The 17,017-nt window shown below is 40.9% G+C and overlaps 1 protein-coding gene across 3 annotated transcripts; it reads left to right on the plus strand.

Moving 5' to 3' along the window:
• The first annotated feature begins 4 nt into the window (after positions 1 to 4).
• On the plus strand, positions 5 to 15,909 carry LOC111329672 (uncharacterized). Of its 3 annotated transcripts, none has more exons than XM_088756459.1 (18): positions 5 to 2,000; positions 3,303 to 3,356; positions 3,835 to 4,053; positions 4,599 to 4,710; positions 5,546 to 5,730; positions 6,044 to 6,288; positions 6,613 to 7,036; positions 7,410 to 7,528; positions 7,626 to 7,770; positions 7,919 to 8,269; positions 8,500 to 8,681; positions 9,304 to 9,511; positions 9,709 to 11,043; positions 11,852 to 12,181; positions 12,638 to 12,795; positions 12,927 to 13,446; positions 13,832 to 14,006; positions 15,635 to 15,909. In XM_088756459.1, coding segments are annotated over exons 1-18 (4,845 nt in total). In that variant the 5' UTR covers positions 5 to 1,918; the 3' UTR covers positions 15,636 to 15,909. The 3 variants fall into 3 exon arrangements, with proteins under 3 accessions (XP_088612585.1, XP_088612586.1, XP_088612587.1); XM_088756460.1 differs by having other exon boundaries at positions 6,047 to 6,288; XM_088756461.1 differs by lacking the exons at positions 3,303 to 3,356; positions 3,835 to 4,053.
• Positions 15,910 to 17,017: the final 1,108 nt, after the last annotated feature.

Consider the following 17,017-nt stretch of genomic DNA (forward strand, 5'->3'; position numbering starts at 1 on the left):
TAGCATAGATATGTTAGGAGCTAATTATAAAAATGCTTTTGTGCGAATTGAATCGCTTTGCACGTTCAGAGTGGGTTTTAGGTCTCTGATGAAAAGCATTTCGTTCACCAAACAATCGAACTTGTTACTACACTTTTTCAGAATGCTAAAACGTTTCAGTAGGTCTTTCGAGACTTCGCTTTGCCGTTCGTGGTAGTCTTTATATATTGAAGATGCCTTTCGTTTATGTCCATCCAAGCGTATGTGTAAGTGTCCGCGTGTATAGCCCACATAACCCGCATCACACAGGTCACATTGAAAACGATAAACGACGCGTTGTTGGTTGACGATCTGTGGCTTGATTTCTCGTACTTTAAGATCTTGGCCAACTTTGCGGCTAACAAATACTGGCTGAACGTGCAAAGCGATTTAATTCGCGCAAAAGTATTTGTATAATTAGCTCCTAACATATTTATGCTAATTTAGTGTTACACCTTGCCGCAAACTTTGTAATTTTTACTTCTCCTTGAAAATGGCGTCATGATGACACCGAAACGTCAGTTTTTATCGTTGGTTTTTGCTTGTCTTTGCAATAACAGTGACAACAAAATATTTTTTAATAACAAGGTTTTTTTTTATAATTACTGCTCCTCGAGTAGATCACAAAAACGAGAAGCTATGTGTGTACATGATGTATTTTTACTTAATTGACCATTTCCCCCCTGGGGGCTTTCCAGAGCAATACGAACAAATTGAAACATTGTGAATAAAGGTAGTGTTGAACAACTCCAGGAGGCAGACCAGTTGGCCATGTACAAAGTGCAAAGAGTTAACTCCGAACAACCGATAACGAAGCTAATGAGGAGCGGGCTGGAGGGCTTCATGATCAGCCTGGTTCAACGAGATTGCATCTATTCATTAGTTAATTTGGTTAGGCAATGGACGTTAAAGAACCCACTCACGAGATTATTGTGATGTGGTCTGGCCTGTTCACTGGGAATTGGGGAGGGGGGGGGAGGGGCATCTTCAAATAAGTTTCCTTCGATTTTTTGTAAACTGCTGATGCAGTCCGGCCAAAGTACCTCGAAAAGTGTTGTGATGCGCATTTGATGATATCCGCATGTTAATTTGCGCAATATAAATATTAAATTATTATTATGATTGCAAGTCCAGCGCCCTAACCACTCTACCACACAGCCTCCCCTCCCTTTAAGTTAAAAATGTTTCCATTGGTGTCACTTGTACAATCAGAGGCTGATTTCCTTAGTACCATAGTGTTTGAAATTTTGGTAATCATGAGGATGATGATATTGATAATGATGACGAAAACGACATTTCTTTTGGGAAATACCAAAATGGCGACGATGACGAAAAAGCTACATAAGCAACTTAATTCCAAGTATGTCTTAAAGCAAGTCCACTATACAAGGACTTTTGTAAGTTCCTCCATGTTATGCTGGTAATCAAATTACAGCGTAATTTTCGAGTCCATAATTATCGCATCAAATATTATCGATAAATAATTATCGCATCGATGACCTTAAAACGAGAGTGTACCGCACTTTACCCTTTAATTACATGTCTTTTTATTCTACGCTACCTGATACATCATTCCTCCTTCTTCTCGTTAGTGCCGAGGTCACGAGCCTTTGTCAACAAAATTAGCTCCTACTTGAAAAATTATCATATCAATTCTATCAGCGAACATACCCCCAGCTGGTAAAATGTCGACCCTTTAGCAGGGAGTCTTCACTTTGGATTACATCATGACGTGTTTGGTGACACGACCAAATAAAATTAGCTGGTGGGAAATTAGTTTGAACGTCTACACCTTTAAATAGGACAATAAAATTGGAAATATTGTATTTTATGTTGTAAAACTCAAGAGGTGGATCGTATACTTGGCACAGATCTGATTGGTATGTCCTGAAAATGCAGCATGAGAGGTGCAAAGATTTTGCTCTTTGGAATTTTCTCCAACATGTTCCATTGGCCTTCCTCGGCGTCAAAGACAAACAACGGTAAGGATTGACCAGCGTGTGTATTCCTTTTGTAAATCCCAATGAAACCACGCATCTCCACAAGCTTACCCATGAAATTCAATGTTATCTTCGAATGAGTATATATTACATTTTCGATGCCATTGACATGCTTAATACGAAATTCCCTTGTGAAGTGACGCGTAAATACGTTTGAAAAAGTATTATTCGTTTATAACATATAGCGATCAGTATGTTAGTTGAAGCGCGTGTTGTAGTACTCATCCATCTAAAATATCTTTTAGGTGAGAAAATGGGTCGAATTTCGTACTTTCGATATTTGCTTAAAATCTCAGTAACATGTACGTGTGTCAGCACCATGACTGGTACCGTAAAGTTCAAGATTTCTGCCTTGAAAAGCAGCTTGAAAAATTACAAATTCATCTATCATAATACCAATTCAAAGAAAAATTCTTTGATAAAATTCTTGAGTAAACCAATGTATACTAATTTAGAATTGAATAAATTATGGTGTAAATGCGAGAGTGTTAAAGGAATAGTAAAAATGATCTCTTTACGTCTGGGCAATTTTATTTATTCGACTCTCAACATGGTCAAGGATGACTTGACAAAAATTAACAATTGGTTCATACGTCAGCGTGCGTTCATCGAGATGTGAAGCACGCGGGAAGTTTGGAGAGCACGAAAGATGCGTAAGAGTTGCTCGAGGCGTAGCCAAGAGCAACTCTTGCTTCTTGAGTGCTTTCCAAACTTCCCGCGTACTTCATATCTAGATGAACGCACATCTGATGTATGAACCAATTGTTTTATAACATTTTCAACGCTGTAGTTTATATATAAAGGGCAGAAATTCCCTCTCCTACGCTTCAATGCGATGTTTATTTTGTTTCGGAAAAGTATTTCGTCATGCTTCAATAATCTTGTCTCAGATTGGTCAAAAACTGACAGGTGCATCATGCGTGGAAATGAAGTTAGAGTTCCTAAGCGAGATGAAACCGTTGCTTATTTTGTTTTACCTTTCTCTGGGTTCCTTTTCGAGAGTTAAAAAATCCATTCCCAAAGAAAAAGTAGGCAGATCTTCATCGGCTTGTTCGCTTGTTGTCATGTCTAGTTTAACTTTTTTTGCGAAGGTTTTTCCCGTTTTTTAATGATAAATGCTGAAGTCACTCGCGAGGCATTTGTTTGCTAACGTCACCAGCGTGCACAATGGAAAATTGAAGCAGGCTCGCGCTATTGAATTTGATTGCACGAATTTGCAAGCTATGTTATAAAAAAAAATGGTTGTTATGAATACGACTTTTCATTTTTCTGCTTTGAAATCAGAGAAAAAGGAAGTGCAACCTCGTGACATCATAGGTTATCTTCACGCAAACGAAGGTAAGAGAGTACATTAGGAGCTCAGATATAATCCCCTCATCATCGTTCTTAAGAGCTTGGCAGGCTGACCATAGCTATAAGATAATTTGGTTTTATCAACTGAGTTGATAATGTCAATTGGCCACCGTAAATAGCTTCTAAAGCCACCATTCGGGCGTTAGCACCTTGTCATAGCCCACCGACGGAGTAAAACAGTCTTTAGAAACGTATCCCCTTGTACAATGGCTATAAGTCGTGAACATGTCCTCAATGTAGGGTGACGCAATACTCAAATGCCAATGTCGACAAATTGTAGCGAGGGAGTGGTTCAAAAAGCACATGGATAAAATTCTTTATGGAACAGAAGAATAGGTGCAGAACTATCATCTCTGGAGAACGCAAAACGGCCCCTAGGCTTGACTATGAGTGTTCAACAGAACCCTCGAGAGAACTTGTAATCTAACCCTTTTAATTTTTACTTTTAATTTTTCACCCTCAGGAATCAAATATCAACAAGGAGTCATATTAGAGAGATGGGATAAAATCGACGGCTATCTGGTTGAAAAACTTTTAAGAGACCCCAAATTTCCTAAGCTTCCAATTTCACGTCAATACAGTCCAACTTTCGGCCAACCAAAGGACTGGGGAACTAATTATGGATCAAGAATCAGGGGTTACTTTGTGCCACTTCAAACGGGATATCACATCTTCCAATTAGGTATTAGAAGACAGGGAAATGTCACCTAACTGAGGGTACAAGTTGTAAACTCTATAAATAACGGAGCCATTTGGCTGCCTTTGCCCTTGCTAAAAAAAGAAGAATAACTTAATGTATGCCAAAAGGCAATCTTTTTTATGAGAATGGCGCTCAAGACCTTTGGCTTTTATGTAAAAAGTGTGAATGTGATGAAAATTTGGGTGACTGATTATTTTTATATTTTAGGTAATTGTAGGCAATGCAAGGGCATAGAAGGAACCCAAAAATATTTATCGTTAACATCTTGCCTAGTTAATGCGACTAAACCGTACGTCGCGTGAAAATTTAAAAGTATGATGTCACTGCCAACTGATTTTTCAAGACTGTACCTTGGAGTTTACAGCCAATCTTAAGAGACATATCTATTTCCAAAATATCCAATCCCGCCAATCGTTTAATTTCTCTGTCTCGCAAAAAGGAAAATTCCCCTACAGTCTTTTAAGCGCTTTTTTTCATTTGAATGGTTAGTTTCAATACCTAAAACATTATATCACACTTCGTTTTAGCGAGTGACAACGAGGGTGAGTTATTCTTCAGCTTAAACGAGAACCCAGACGAGAAAATACTAATAGCTAAAGCCGGCAAAGATCACGAGTCTCATCACTTGGGCTTTAATGCGTAAGTTACCACTTCATTTCACGACGTAATTCTGACAGTTCTTATTCATGTTTTAACTTTTTTAAACTTCAGATCTATTGATGAAGAAACTAAATATGTCATATCAGTGTTCCATCACTTCGCAGTTTTAAGTGTCCCAATTGGTAAGGTTGGTGGTTACATAAGATTAGCAGAGCCTTTGACAGGCTGGCAGGGCTGAGACGCGATTCCTTCCAGTCATTTGATAATTTCACAGCTTCTTTTGAGAGTATGCAATTATATACTGATTGAAAGGGTGGAGGGAAAACATGTGGCTCAGAGTAATAGGATACGGACCTTGCTGCACTCGGTTCCTACTTCAGGAGGAAGAACCAAATATGATGTATCTTATCGTCTGACTCGACCAAAGTCAGTCAGTACACATTTTCACATAGGACCGCTGCTATTTATCTTTCTTCCATTATCCTTTCAGCACGTATCTCGCGGCTTTTTCCAGCCCTGCTCACACATAAAAGGATTTTTGTCGTTCAGGTCACATTGTTAAAGTTATAATGATTTATTATCATTTTTTTTTATGCTCATCTTATAACTACCCGCTTCAAAGTAAGTGCTTGTCATGCTGTTTTGCCTGAGCTCTGTTTGCTGGGCCACGGGTCAATAAGCAAGCTAAGGTTGAACGTAAAGGACTATGGGTAAAAACCCAAGGCCAGTTTAATACGTAAAATAAGTTCAATCCAGTAACAACATTAAAAAATGAAATTGCTTGAATTTGGCCCAGGAAAGGTGGGGGCAAAACAAACGCCAATTGCATCTGGAAAAGGAGTTTACCACAATCAAGAAAGTGTTTTTCTTATAGATATCCTGAACAAAAGTCTCAACCAATACACTTGATAAAAGGCTCTTATTACTACCTCGAAGGACTACATAAACAACAATATGGCCGTGACAACTTTGATGTTGGTGTAATTACTCCCGACGGAAAACAGCACAATCCGATCCCTTCGCGATTTCTTCGTACAACAACACCACCAAAACCACGACGTAAGATAATCCGTCTGATTTTACGCTCATTTTTAAGTTGGTAAGGAAAGGAATCAGTGATGACTGTTAAATTGTATATGTTTTCTTGAAACCTGACAAAATTCATCTTTGACTACAAGTAGGGGAGTGTAAAGTCTATTTATCGTTCTCATCATTATCATTATTGTTATCATTCTTTTCATCGCTACTTTGATATTTTAATTCCATTTTTGAGCACAGTAAAAACAATGAAAAAATATCAATCACTTCACTAAAAATTATGCGATGAAACCATTCAAAGCTGTACGAATGACGTGTATTTATGTCTAAAAAGCAGCCAACGAAACCCCCGCTGCCATGATAACAATAGCTGCGCAGGCGGGAGCCAAGGCTGGTGCCTCCCTTGGTGCAAAACAAGCAATAAAGAGTGGTGCAACAGCTGGTGCAGAAGCAGGAGCTATGGCCGGAGAGAAAGCTGGAGCCGAGGCTGGTGCAGTAGCAGCGAGAGCAGCAGCCCTGAAAGTAGCAACTAAAACACTCAGAGAAGCTTTGGCAAAAATTGGTTCTTTCAACAAACCGGTACAGTGTTACTTAGACATTCAATGATCTATAGTTCAAGCACCTTTTCACTAGCAATGCGACGTGATTACGCATGAACAGGTTCAGGGGTTACGTCTTCACAGGCGTATAGCCGCTGGAAGTTCCTCGTAAGTGGAGGGATGGTCAGATTTCTTTTTGTGCCTCAGGTGAATATCTAACTATAGGCGTGTAATTTCAACTCAGTTCTATCCTAGCGTCAAGTATACACGTTTAATACGCTAAACTTTCACAGTACCTTTTAATAATCTGATAGATTTATACTTACAATTCACTCGTCAATCTTTCACTTAATATCCTCTCAAGATTTTTAACATCTATACGGCAAATGGGAGTGTCATTCCATTGCAACAAGGAGCAACATCCCAAACCGGAGGGCAGAATGTAATTCAAGCAGGTGCCATCGGAGGAGCTGGAGCTGGAGCTGGAGCAACTGTCACCGGAGGAGCTGGAACTGGAGCAGCAGTGGGTGCCCAAACAGAACTGATAACAGATACATATGTGACAAGTAACCATTGGTCGGGGTCTCAAGTTGGAGTAACTTTAGGTATCTCAGGAACCCAAATGGTTACTTCAGGAGAAACTGCAGGGGTGACAGTTACTGGCCTTTTTCCACACGCCGTTTTTCACAACAGAACAATTTTCTATATTTATCCATCTGCTGGCGCAAACGCTTTGATTTTGGCGAGACAAAAGGGTCTTGTAGACCCGAGAGGGTTTGCTTTGAAAAGTGAGTTAAAAGAAAAGATATTCTTCAACGTGTTCTCCATTTTATTTATCATGAAGTAAAACTTGATAAATATTTAGCCTTTTAAAAACACGATTCAACCAAAATACCTTCCTTAAATTTCAAAGTGCGCTTTTCTGGATTTTTAGGCTCAAAGAGGAATACTCGTTACCGACGACGATATCAACAGTGCTTATTCTAGAATTGTTACTGCGAACCATATTACGCATAATTTTCGCAAAAAACAGCCAGGCCATCTCTTTGCTTAACAGGACTGAGTTTGACGCTTATGGGATAACTTACTGTAACGCTTGAAGTCAAGTGAAAAGCTATCGCCCTGTTAATTGTGCTGGATTTATGTTTCTTTCCATCACAGTTGTGAGTACAGCTATGTATGTCATCTACTCTATTGATGTACCAGCTATTCAGGACCCGAAAGTCAATCTTTGCTGGCGAATCAACGCTGGTAGACTTGGGCTGTCTCACCTTTGTCAGGTTACGATCAAATCATTTCCTTGTCTTAAAATCATTTGTTTCTCAGCAACTAGAATGGTTAATAACTTTTAAGCGCCTATTGGGAATTACTTGCTAGGTCTTCGTTGCCAGGATTCCGGGTTTCATTCCAGGAACAAGAGATGAGCAGTCTATATCATTCGAGTCTGTGTGCGCACCTGGTAACTTTGTTCGCCAAAAAAACTACAAATTCATCTTGGGACAGACGACAGACCCAACATTTAGTAAGTAGATGTTGAAATTTGTCGATTTTTTTCACAGTCGCTACCGTGGGCGCCCTCAGGGCTATCATCGTTCCTAGTGCTCATTTATCGACTAAACTAGTCATCACGATTTGATTTTGTTTCATCGTTTTTTTTTAATTATTGTTAGGGCAGGATGCCAGTTTTGCGTTTTCCCAAGTGTATTCGGTGCAGTCTGGCGGTTTTCAGTTCAATCTGAAAAGGCGTAAAGGATGGTACGTATGTCGAAGTTCAAATAAAACCAACCACCGAGCGGATATAGAGGCGGACTTCCACTTCGATAACATAATCTGGTTGAGGCGATGTGCTTTTGTTCTAAGACCTCTTTCGGCTAAAGAAAGTCCACGTATGAACTGCTTCGGTACATTTCAGCCACCCAAGCTACCCCACCCACCGAGTACAACAAAGCCAATCCCAGCCCATACCATCAGCACAACACCAAAAACAATTCCAACGACCGCAAAACCTCATAAACCCGAAGGTAAAATGAAAGTAGCTTCCCAAAATGCTTCTTAACACATTAAAAGTGACCACCTCCTTTTAGCGTCTGATTAATGAACTACATCCAAAATCAACGTCTGTTATGTATATCAGAACAAATAATAGAAAAATACGCTAAGCTCTTCAAAACATTAGCAGCTTTTATCAGCAGAAGGATATCAACACAAACGATTATACTTCTGATTGAAATATGTCCTTTTTTTCTCGCAGAACCGTGCATCCATGTCAGGTTTTGGAATCATGCCAACGTTCCTTTTTTACTCTATTCCAGTCTCAAACCAGAAGGTTATTTAGTTAAAGGACGCAAGCTACAACTCCGCTATGCTATTCGAAGTGGGAAAGCGGTCAAGAGATCACTTGATGATGATTACGATGCCAAATATCTATCCCAGGTGAAGGGCGCTTAACTTTGGTCTACCTATGCTTTCCATAAAATTCAATGGTGTCTGTGAAAAAAACTTGATAACTATATAACAACTATATGATAATGATAAGATTTCTGAAAGATGTTTTCAACTTTGAGCTTTAGAACTGATATTTAAGTTCTACCAGAATTTTCAAATCGTTCTCGTTATACTGAACAAACCATTCATCTGAAATATTTCGACAAGTACAACTTGAAGGGGAAGTCACTCATAGTTCGAGTTATCAGGAAATGGCAACAAAGAAATCAGAGAGAAGAAAATTCGTGCGTTACATTTCATTAGGATTTTTAAAGCGCTCTTCGTCATCAGTTATATTAAGGAGAACAAGCCCAAAAACCAAAGAATTGCAATTTGACTCCCTTATAAAACGAAAAAAGAAAAAAAAGACTATCCTAAGCGGGAACAAAAATTAGTTAAAGCCAGAGAGGATTAAGAAATCGAGAGCTCAGCTTACATAGCAGGCAAAATTTTCATAAGTCCGTGAGGGCAATCCAATGGATACACACGTAGATCCATTGACCGAAAGGGAAATATTTTGGTTAATTTTACGGTTTAGTCCTTTATGATTAAGTGAAAATGTAACTTGTAGGTCATGGAAGACTTGGGAGATAGTCAGCAACTATTTCTTGACAAGAGTGCAATCCCTATAGCTAGCAATAAAATTGTAACTTTCTGGGCGAAAGATCCGGCGGGAAAACGCGAGATTCTTTTGGACGGAAGGAAGATGTTGTATTCGGTTCCTGGGATTCACTGCGATCACCCCATACATGTAACAGTTACGTCAAAGCCAAAACCAAGTAAGTTACGAGTAGTTTCATATTTTGTTGCTAAGTTACGTGTGGCTTGCTTCCCGTTAGGTCCTCTTACTAAGGTATTGGTTGACAATTTGGTATCATAACCTACAAATTCCCATAGACTCATCCATCGTGAACTCATTTATTTATTACCCTTTTTATGACCTTTATTTATTTCTTTGTTTTTTATGGTTTTCCAGGTTTTCCAACTACCAAGCCGACAACGCTAAGGCCCTTAACGACTAAGCCTCAAAAATCTACCTTGCCTACTTCTCCGCCGCCACCCATATCACAAACACAACCACCTCCTCCACCACCTCCTCCCCCTCCACCTCACCCTCCACCTCCTCCCCCTCCACCTCACCCTCCACCTCCTCCCCCTCCACCTCACCCTCCACCTCCTCCCCCTCCACCTCCTCTCCTTCCAATTCCTACTTCTCCTCCTCCTGCTCCCCCTCCTCCTCCTCCGCCTCCCCCTCCCCCTCCTCCTCCTCCGCCTCCCCCTCCCCCTCCTCCTCCTCCTCCTCCTCCCCCTCCCCCTTCCCCTCCTCCTCCTCCTCCCCCTCCTCCTCCCTCTCCTCCCTCTCCACCTCACGTTCCTCCCCCTCATCCCCACGTCCATCCAACTCCTCCTTCACCACAAACACTGTCCCCTCCACCGATCAAGCCCCCACCACCACCACCTCCTCTACCACCTCCTCCTCCGCCTCCCTTTTCCCCTTCCCCAACTGTGCCCATTACAACTACCAAGCCTTCTTCAACCCCACCACCTTGTAGTCCCACAGGATCGAATACATCTTATCCTACAACCAAGCCTGGTCCATGTAACCCATATCCACCTATCACCAAGACGACACCAAAACCCCCTATTACTCCCCCATCACCATTTCCATGTGTCCCTAAATTACCAGGTACTCCTGAGATACCCTTTCGTCCATGTACTACAACTACGACATCTTCCACAAAGCCGCAACCTAAGACACCTCCACCCTGCCGGCCAAATGGCAACCCTCAACCCTCAGGCTCTCCACCTTGCAAGCCTTTTACTACTCCTCCTCTTGCTCCTCTTCCCTCTCCTTCTCCTCCCCCTGCAACTCCTCCTGCATCTACTACCCCTCCTGTTCTTCCTCCTAATCCTTCCTTCCCTCCTCCTCCTCCCCGTCCTCCTCCCGCTCCTCCTCCTCCTTTTCCCGTCCCTCCCCCCAATACCCCTCCTCCTGCTCCCCCTCCTGTTCTTCCTCCTAATCCTTCCTTCCCTCCTCCTCCTCCCCGTCCCCCTCCCTCTCCTCCTCCTCCTTTTCCCGTCCCTCCTCCCAATACCCCTCCTCCTGCTCCCCCTCCTCTTCTTCCTCCCGTTCCTCCCGTTCATCCTCCTCCTGTTTCCCCACCTTCATGCTCACCATCTGGGTCCCCTACACCATCTAATACTCTACCTCCTTGCACATCATCTACACCAAATCCAATCACTTTACCAACAGTTGCTTCTGTTACCTTGCCAACACTTCCACAAATTTCAGCGCCTCCCTTGGTTCCAGGTTGGTATAAGTGCGTTTTGTTGGTAAAAGGTCAATATGATTACACTCATTCCGAAATATTTTATATATAGACATTAATTTGAAGCTTATAGGAGTTACATCGGAAATATTACTAGCGTGCTGACTATTTTACAGCAATCCCGACTTTTGATCTTTGAAAATATATTATCAAAATCGCTTGTAGTGAGCCAAGTGATCCCGCAAAACATATCGCTTTCAGTAAAAAATTGTACATATGTTCTTAGAGAGGATCAGTTCTCTACGTTTTTCACCTGCTAAAGTATAATTAGTTTGCGTAATTGCTAAAACTCGATGAAAGCCTTTTAAACTTTGCCTTGAGTCTGGTAGTTATTTCATTAAAAGTAGCAAAATTACTTAAGCCGATTTTGTTCCGTCATCAATTCATTGTAAGTGGTCTAAGAAAACTTGGTTCGTGTTATTACGTGCGAAATTAGAGAAGCTAACTTCTACGCCGAAAAGGAAAGAAAGTATGGTCAGCTTCCAAAAAAATTTCTTGGCACCATATTTCTATGTCAGACTCCGGTTGTCCCATTAAATCTTTGTTTTTGTCACCAGTGGCGCATAGTAATGTTATCAGCCTTCACATTGTTGACCAATGACTTGTTACGTAGAAAAAAAACTTTTCACGCGTCCTTATCTTGCCTTGCTAGGACAAAAGGAACAAGCAAAAAATCAATGTCAAAAAAAATTCATCGAATCTTCCGAACGGCTTGTAAACTATTAAATGCATATTTACAATAACTCCAACTAATAGTTTATCTATTTGGGTCGTTTTTGGAAAACGCAGGATGTATGCCCACTCATGGAGGGACCTCAAAAGGCACCTGCTGCATATTTCCATTCATCTATCAGGGAAGCCCGCAACACCGCTGCACAAGGGCTGAGAGAGGGTACCGCTGGTGCTCATCTACAAGTGACTACGACAAAGATAGGCTTTGGGGATTCTGTGCAGCATGCTTTCTTTCTCATGGAGGTAATTCAAATGGTAACTGCTGTCATTTCCCCTTCGTGTATAAAGGTAAAATGTATCCAACATGCACCAGTCAAGATGCATCGACGCCTTGGTGTGCCACCACGTATAACTATGATGCTGACAAACAATGGGGCTATTGTGGAGGTAGGGAAAAAAACACAGTGCAGTTCTTATGCTGGGCTAATCGGGCTTCTGAGAGCTGCCAGTTCGTTTCTCGCTAAATACTAAAGCTATCTTTCACTTATTCCCTGTTTTCAAAGTTGATTTTGTAAGTCTATAAGGTGTCTTTCCTTCCTTGCAGGTCGACCTCTTTCAGTGCTTTGTTATCGTGAAAGTGGGACGCAGAAAACAAAAAATGTAGCAAATAGAAGATAGAATCATAAAGGAACTAAGTGATTGTACAAAAAGCCGTTCACGATCAAGATTTCAGAGATTCAGTCGAATGATATTACATGCATAGTGGGCTTTCTTTGGTAAAACAGAAAATTGCTGAGAATGAACACCTCGCCCGCTATGCATTCTGGTTGAGCGTGGCCCTTGAATACGGTTATGACCTTACTTTTACACTTGTCTGAGTTCAATTTTACCATCTATTTCAAGGTGATGCCCCTGGTTCGGTTCCCCAGCCCAAGATTTCCTACGCACCCTGCTCCTATGAGTGCGATGGGAAATGCATCGATTCATGTCCTGACTACTGCTGTGTAAAGAACATGAGACACAGCAACGCGCAGCCGACGCTACAAGCAGCAATGAATCAGGTAATACTCACTTAGAAGGGGAAGTGAAATCAAAGAAAATACGGAACCTGTTGTCAGAAATGATCCGAGTCAGGTCTTCATCTCAGTTTGCAGCATTGAAAAAGAAAACGTGTACTTTCTTGCCTTTACAGGCTCAGCAAGGATCGACAGCCCAGCAAGTCTCGCCTGCTCCATCATCAGTATGTCCTGCTATTTGCAGTAAATTTTGTGCCCCTGACTGCCCCTTTCGCTGCTGTAATCTTTCTTCGCTTCCTTCTCCATACGTACCAAATATCACTCCATCACAAGTCTATTGTCAACCTATTTGTCTAAGAGTTTGCTTCAATACTTGCCCAGCGCAATGTTGTCCGAAGACACAATCTGGCGTGGCTCGTGATACTTCTTCCTACACAGTAACCCTCCCCTGTCCAGCAAACTGCTACCATAGTTGCCATGATAAATGCCCAAAGCAGTGTTGTAAGACAACACAACATGAAACTAAGACGATTCCGATGCTAGATAGCTACTCACCTTCCCCTCTAAGTGTTCGATCCAAGTTAGTGTGTCCTGCTAGCTGCTACTCATCCTGTTCCGGATCGTGTCCCAAGAATTGCTGTAATGTGCAGATCGACAACGTACACAAGAGCCAACAAAGAGGTTCAAGTGAAGCTGGTTAGTTATCAATGAGATAATTTTAGTGAAATGATATATCTGAAGTAAAGATTGAGTGCAGGACCTAAACTTCGTAGTTTCGTTAAATTTTAGAAAAATATACGCTCCACAGTTCGAGTGCAACCGCAGTTTTTAACTAAATCCTTCTCATTGACGAGATATCAACGTAATATGTTTTCCTTGACTATGGGTACATGAAAAAAACTTATAAAGGAGCAGATGGGTGAGCAACTAAAATGTTCGAAGAGCTGAGAGACTTGGTAGGTGTTTTCACCTTACGGTATTTATGGAATTTATAAGTGTATATATAAATGTTATTGACCGCGTCAAGGAAATCTGATTCAAGTTCAGGTAAAGAACTGACCCAGTTTACTTTACTTTCAAGTATGTAAAGTTGGTCATATTACAGTTGGAGGAAATGCCCAGGGAGCCTGCTGTAGGCTTCCCTTTATTTACAAAGGCGCGGTTTTCTGGAGATGCACAGCTGCAGATGCTGACAAAAGATGGTGTTCAGTCACTAAAGTCTTCGATCTTGACCGAAAATGGGGTTACTGTGCTTGGTGAGTAAGTGGTTTTCCTGTGGCCCTGAAAATTCGCCTTATCGACTTTAAACTTTTTAACTCTTTGCCCTCTGGGTGACTAATATCTGATTTCTCCGTGGAATATCATCCCTCAATCACATATTAAGGTCACTATAATAAAAGAAACGATCAGCAACTAAAAAAAGCTCTAGATTGTTAAACACCTTTTCCTTATCAGCACCTTGGAAAATGTATAGAGAACATTATAGAGAATATGCATATTGATTTTAGAGTGTAAAGGGTACGTTAAAGAAGGAACAAATTTGGTTGAAAAAAGTAAGATATGCTGAACAGTGAAATAATCTTCACAATAGTCTCCTGGGTTTTAGAGATGGTGCTGCAGCAAGATGCAACTATGTCGCTAAGAAAGCTCGGCCTAAACAACCCTAACTTTGGAGTCTCTGACTTAATAAGAAGATAATTTTGACCAAAAGAATATGAATTTAAAATTTCAGTTATCTTATGATGATTTCGAATAAGCGCGCGCATTCCGAGAACATGGTATTGTTTTTCAATAAATGGACGAAATAAATAGGTAACGATAGCCTTTTGCTCTTGAATGAGCGCAGTGATCTATATTTTTTATCGCATAAGTTTGGTGTGCAGATTATTCCTTTTTAATTGGAAAAATTAAAAAAGTATTAATATCGGACAGGAAAAAAGATATAGCTGGAAGCGTGCATGAAGCCGGTTACTCGAGGTTGCAAGTTATGACCTTGAAAGTAACCACTAGAGGACAGTTTTGAGGTGATGCCGTATAAAATTGCGTGATTTTTCCACAAATTATATATCAGATTGTTCCATACGCTGAAGATTTTCTACCTTTAAAGCTTTTTTTCAAGTTTTACTTAAAAGCCCTTGCTTCCAACTACCGCAAAATGTACCGTGAACCAGTGAACAGTGAAATGACGCGCGTGATAAGTGCTAAAACAACCATATTTCGGGTAACCGCCTCCTGGTTAGCTCAATTGGTTAAGCGCCGGACTGTTGTGCGGGAGGTCGAGGGTTCGAGCCCCGGCCGGACCAACACTCAGGGTCTTAAAATAATTGAGAAGAATATACTACCTTTCTATAACATCGATCAAGAAATGGTTAGATATTCTAGTCTTCTCGGATAGGGACGAATAAATGGAGGTCCTGTCTCCTGCAACTATTAATTAGTTAATTTGGTTAGGCAGGGGACGTTAAAGAACCCACTTCACGAGATTACTGTGATGTGGTCTGCCCTGGTTACTGGAAATAGGGGGGAGGGGGCATCTGTTATATTCACTTTCATTTGATTGTAAACTGCTTCGCAGTCTGGTAAATTCCCCCGTAAAGTGTTGTAAAGCGCCATGAGTTTAAGATATGAGCGCTATATAAATACAAGTTATTATTATTATTATTATTATTAACTTTAGTCCCTCATATCTCCAATACAAACACGGTGACCTATCTTCTTTATCGTAATTTTCGAAAGAGACATCGGTCGGGAACGTTTGAATAAATTAAAAAAACTGTTTGATAGCTTTTTCTTTCTGAGGAATAACCTTAAACGTAGGATTTCTCGTATACCTCTGTCTTCAAATACTCATCTTACTAAATAATAGTCATTTTGTATTTTTTAGACTGAATAAATGATTGAGTGCCGTAAAAGTAGTCATCTAACCAAGACGAAATTCTATAACGGAACGATTATCAACGGTGGATGATATATGACGAAGTCGGTGTTGAAAACAATGTCATTTACGTACGCTTCCTCCAAAGTACTGAACGCAAATAGACGTTATGGAAATCAGTAGGACAAGTAGAAGTTATGAACTTCCAAAGGACAAAACCACACGTCAGACTTAGTTTACCTCCACTTTATGAGAGGTTTTAAAGAAAATAAAGGATACTTTTTTCATAACTTACTTGTCTTCATCATTACAACTATGACGTTAGTCCTCACTAAAAAAAGTGTTACCTGGAAAAGGCATCACTGAATACTTCCCCACCCACCCATCCCCTCCTTTAGAAGAGAGTGAAAAACGCATGCGATATTGAAAGTGCGATTTCGGGAAAAACTCAAAAGGAGAAGTGAAGCGAATGACCTAGAATTGTATTCGTTGTGAGGATTGAGCCGGTTCCCAGACAAATCTTTCCAGTGATAACATTAACCCTTTTCCAGCCGGCAAAAAACCTTATAATTTGGCCATACAAAATTGAAGCTCACTTTGTTTGTCGTTCAGTATGAAGTATCCCTTACAATATTTGCGGTTTTGAGACACTGTGGGTTCAGACTTTGGGGTCACGTGACCTAGATCACCCGCTCGTGTTTAGATGAGTATCGCGTTCTTAGCGTAGTGCTCAAGCGAAACACGAAGAGTATACAAATCGATGGTTTGTTTTCCTTCAGTGTCGAATGATGAAACTACATGTAAATAAAATACAGAAAACGATGAAACGAAAACAGAAAACAGAAAATACGAAAAAACAAAAACAATAAAATAACTTACATGGATGGTGCTGCAATGAATGATAAACTGAGAAACTGAGGTGATAAATTAAGGTGAAACCTACCGAAACTAAAAAACGCAACACACGAGCTGTGAAGCGAACGGGCCTGGGAAATTAAACTGACCGAGTGGGTCCCAGGGCCCACTGACTTTAAAAAGGCGGCAAAAACCCGTAACAATGCGTTCAAATCGATTCGTGTTCTCGCGTTTATAAGTTTTTTTCGAGCCATTTTCCCTCTACAGAAGCCCTCAGAACAGCATCATTAAGCCGGAATGTGGATAGAGGCAAGCCTCTGAAAGAAAACAGAGGTGAGAGGTGGTTTCGTGTAGACTGGACCGCCAAAATACTTTCATGCAAGCTTGGCGAGTTCACAAGGGAAGTTGTGTCTCTGGCCCATCTGTGGATGGCTACCAGGACCTACCAAGGCTTTTTGGGCCAGTTTTGAGTGCCAAAAGTCTCGATCTATATGATATTTTGCTGGTAGGACTGGGTGGCCCGACACGATTCTAATA

The sequence above is a fragment of the Stylophora pistillata genome, chromosome 4, assembly GCF_964205215.1.
Source record: "Stylophora pistillata chromosome 4, jaStyPist1.2, whole genome shotgun sequence".
NCBI classification, from domain to species: domain Eukaryota; kingdom Metazoa; phylum Cnidaria; class Anthozoa; order Scleractinia; family Pocilloporidae; genus Stylophora; species Stylophora pistillata.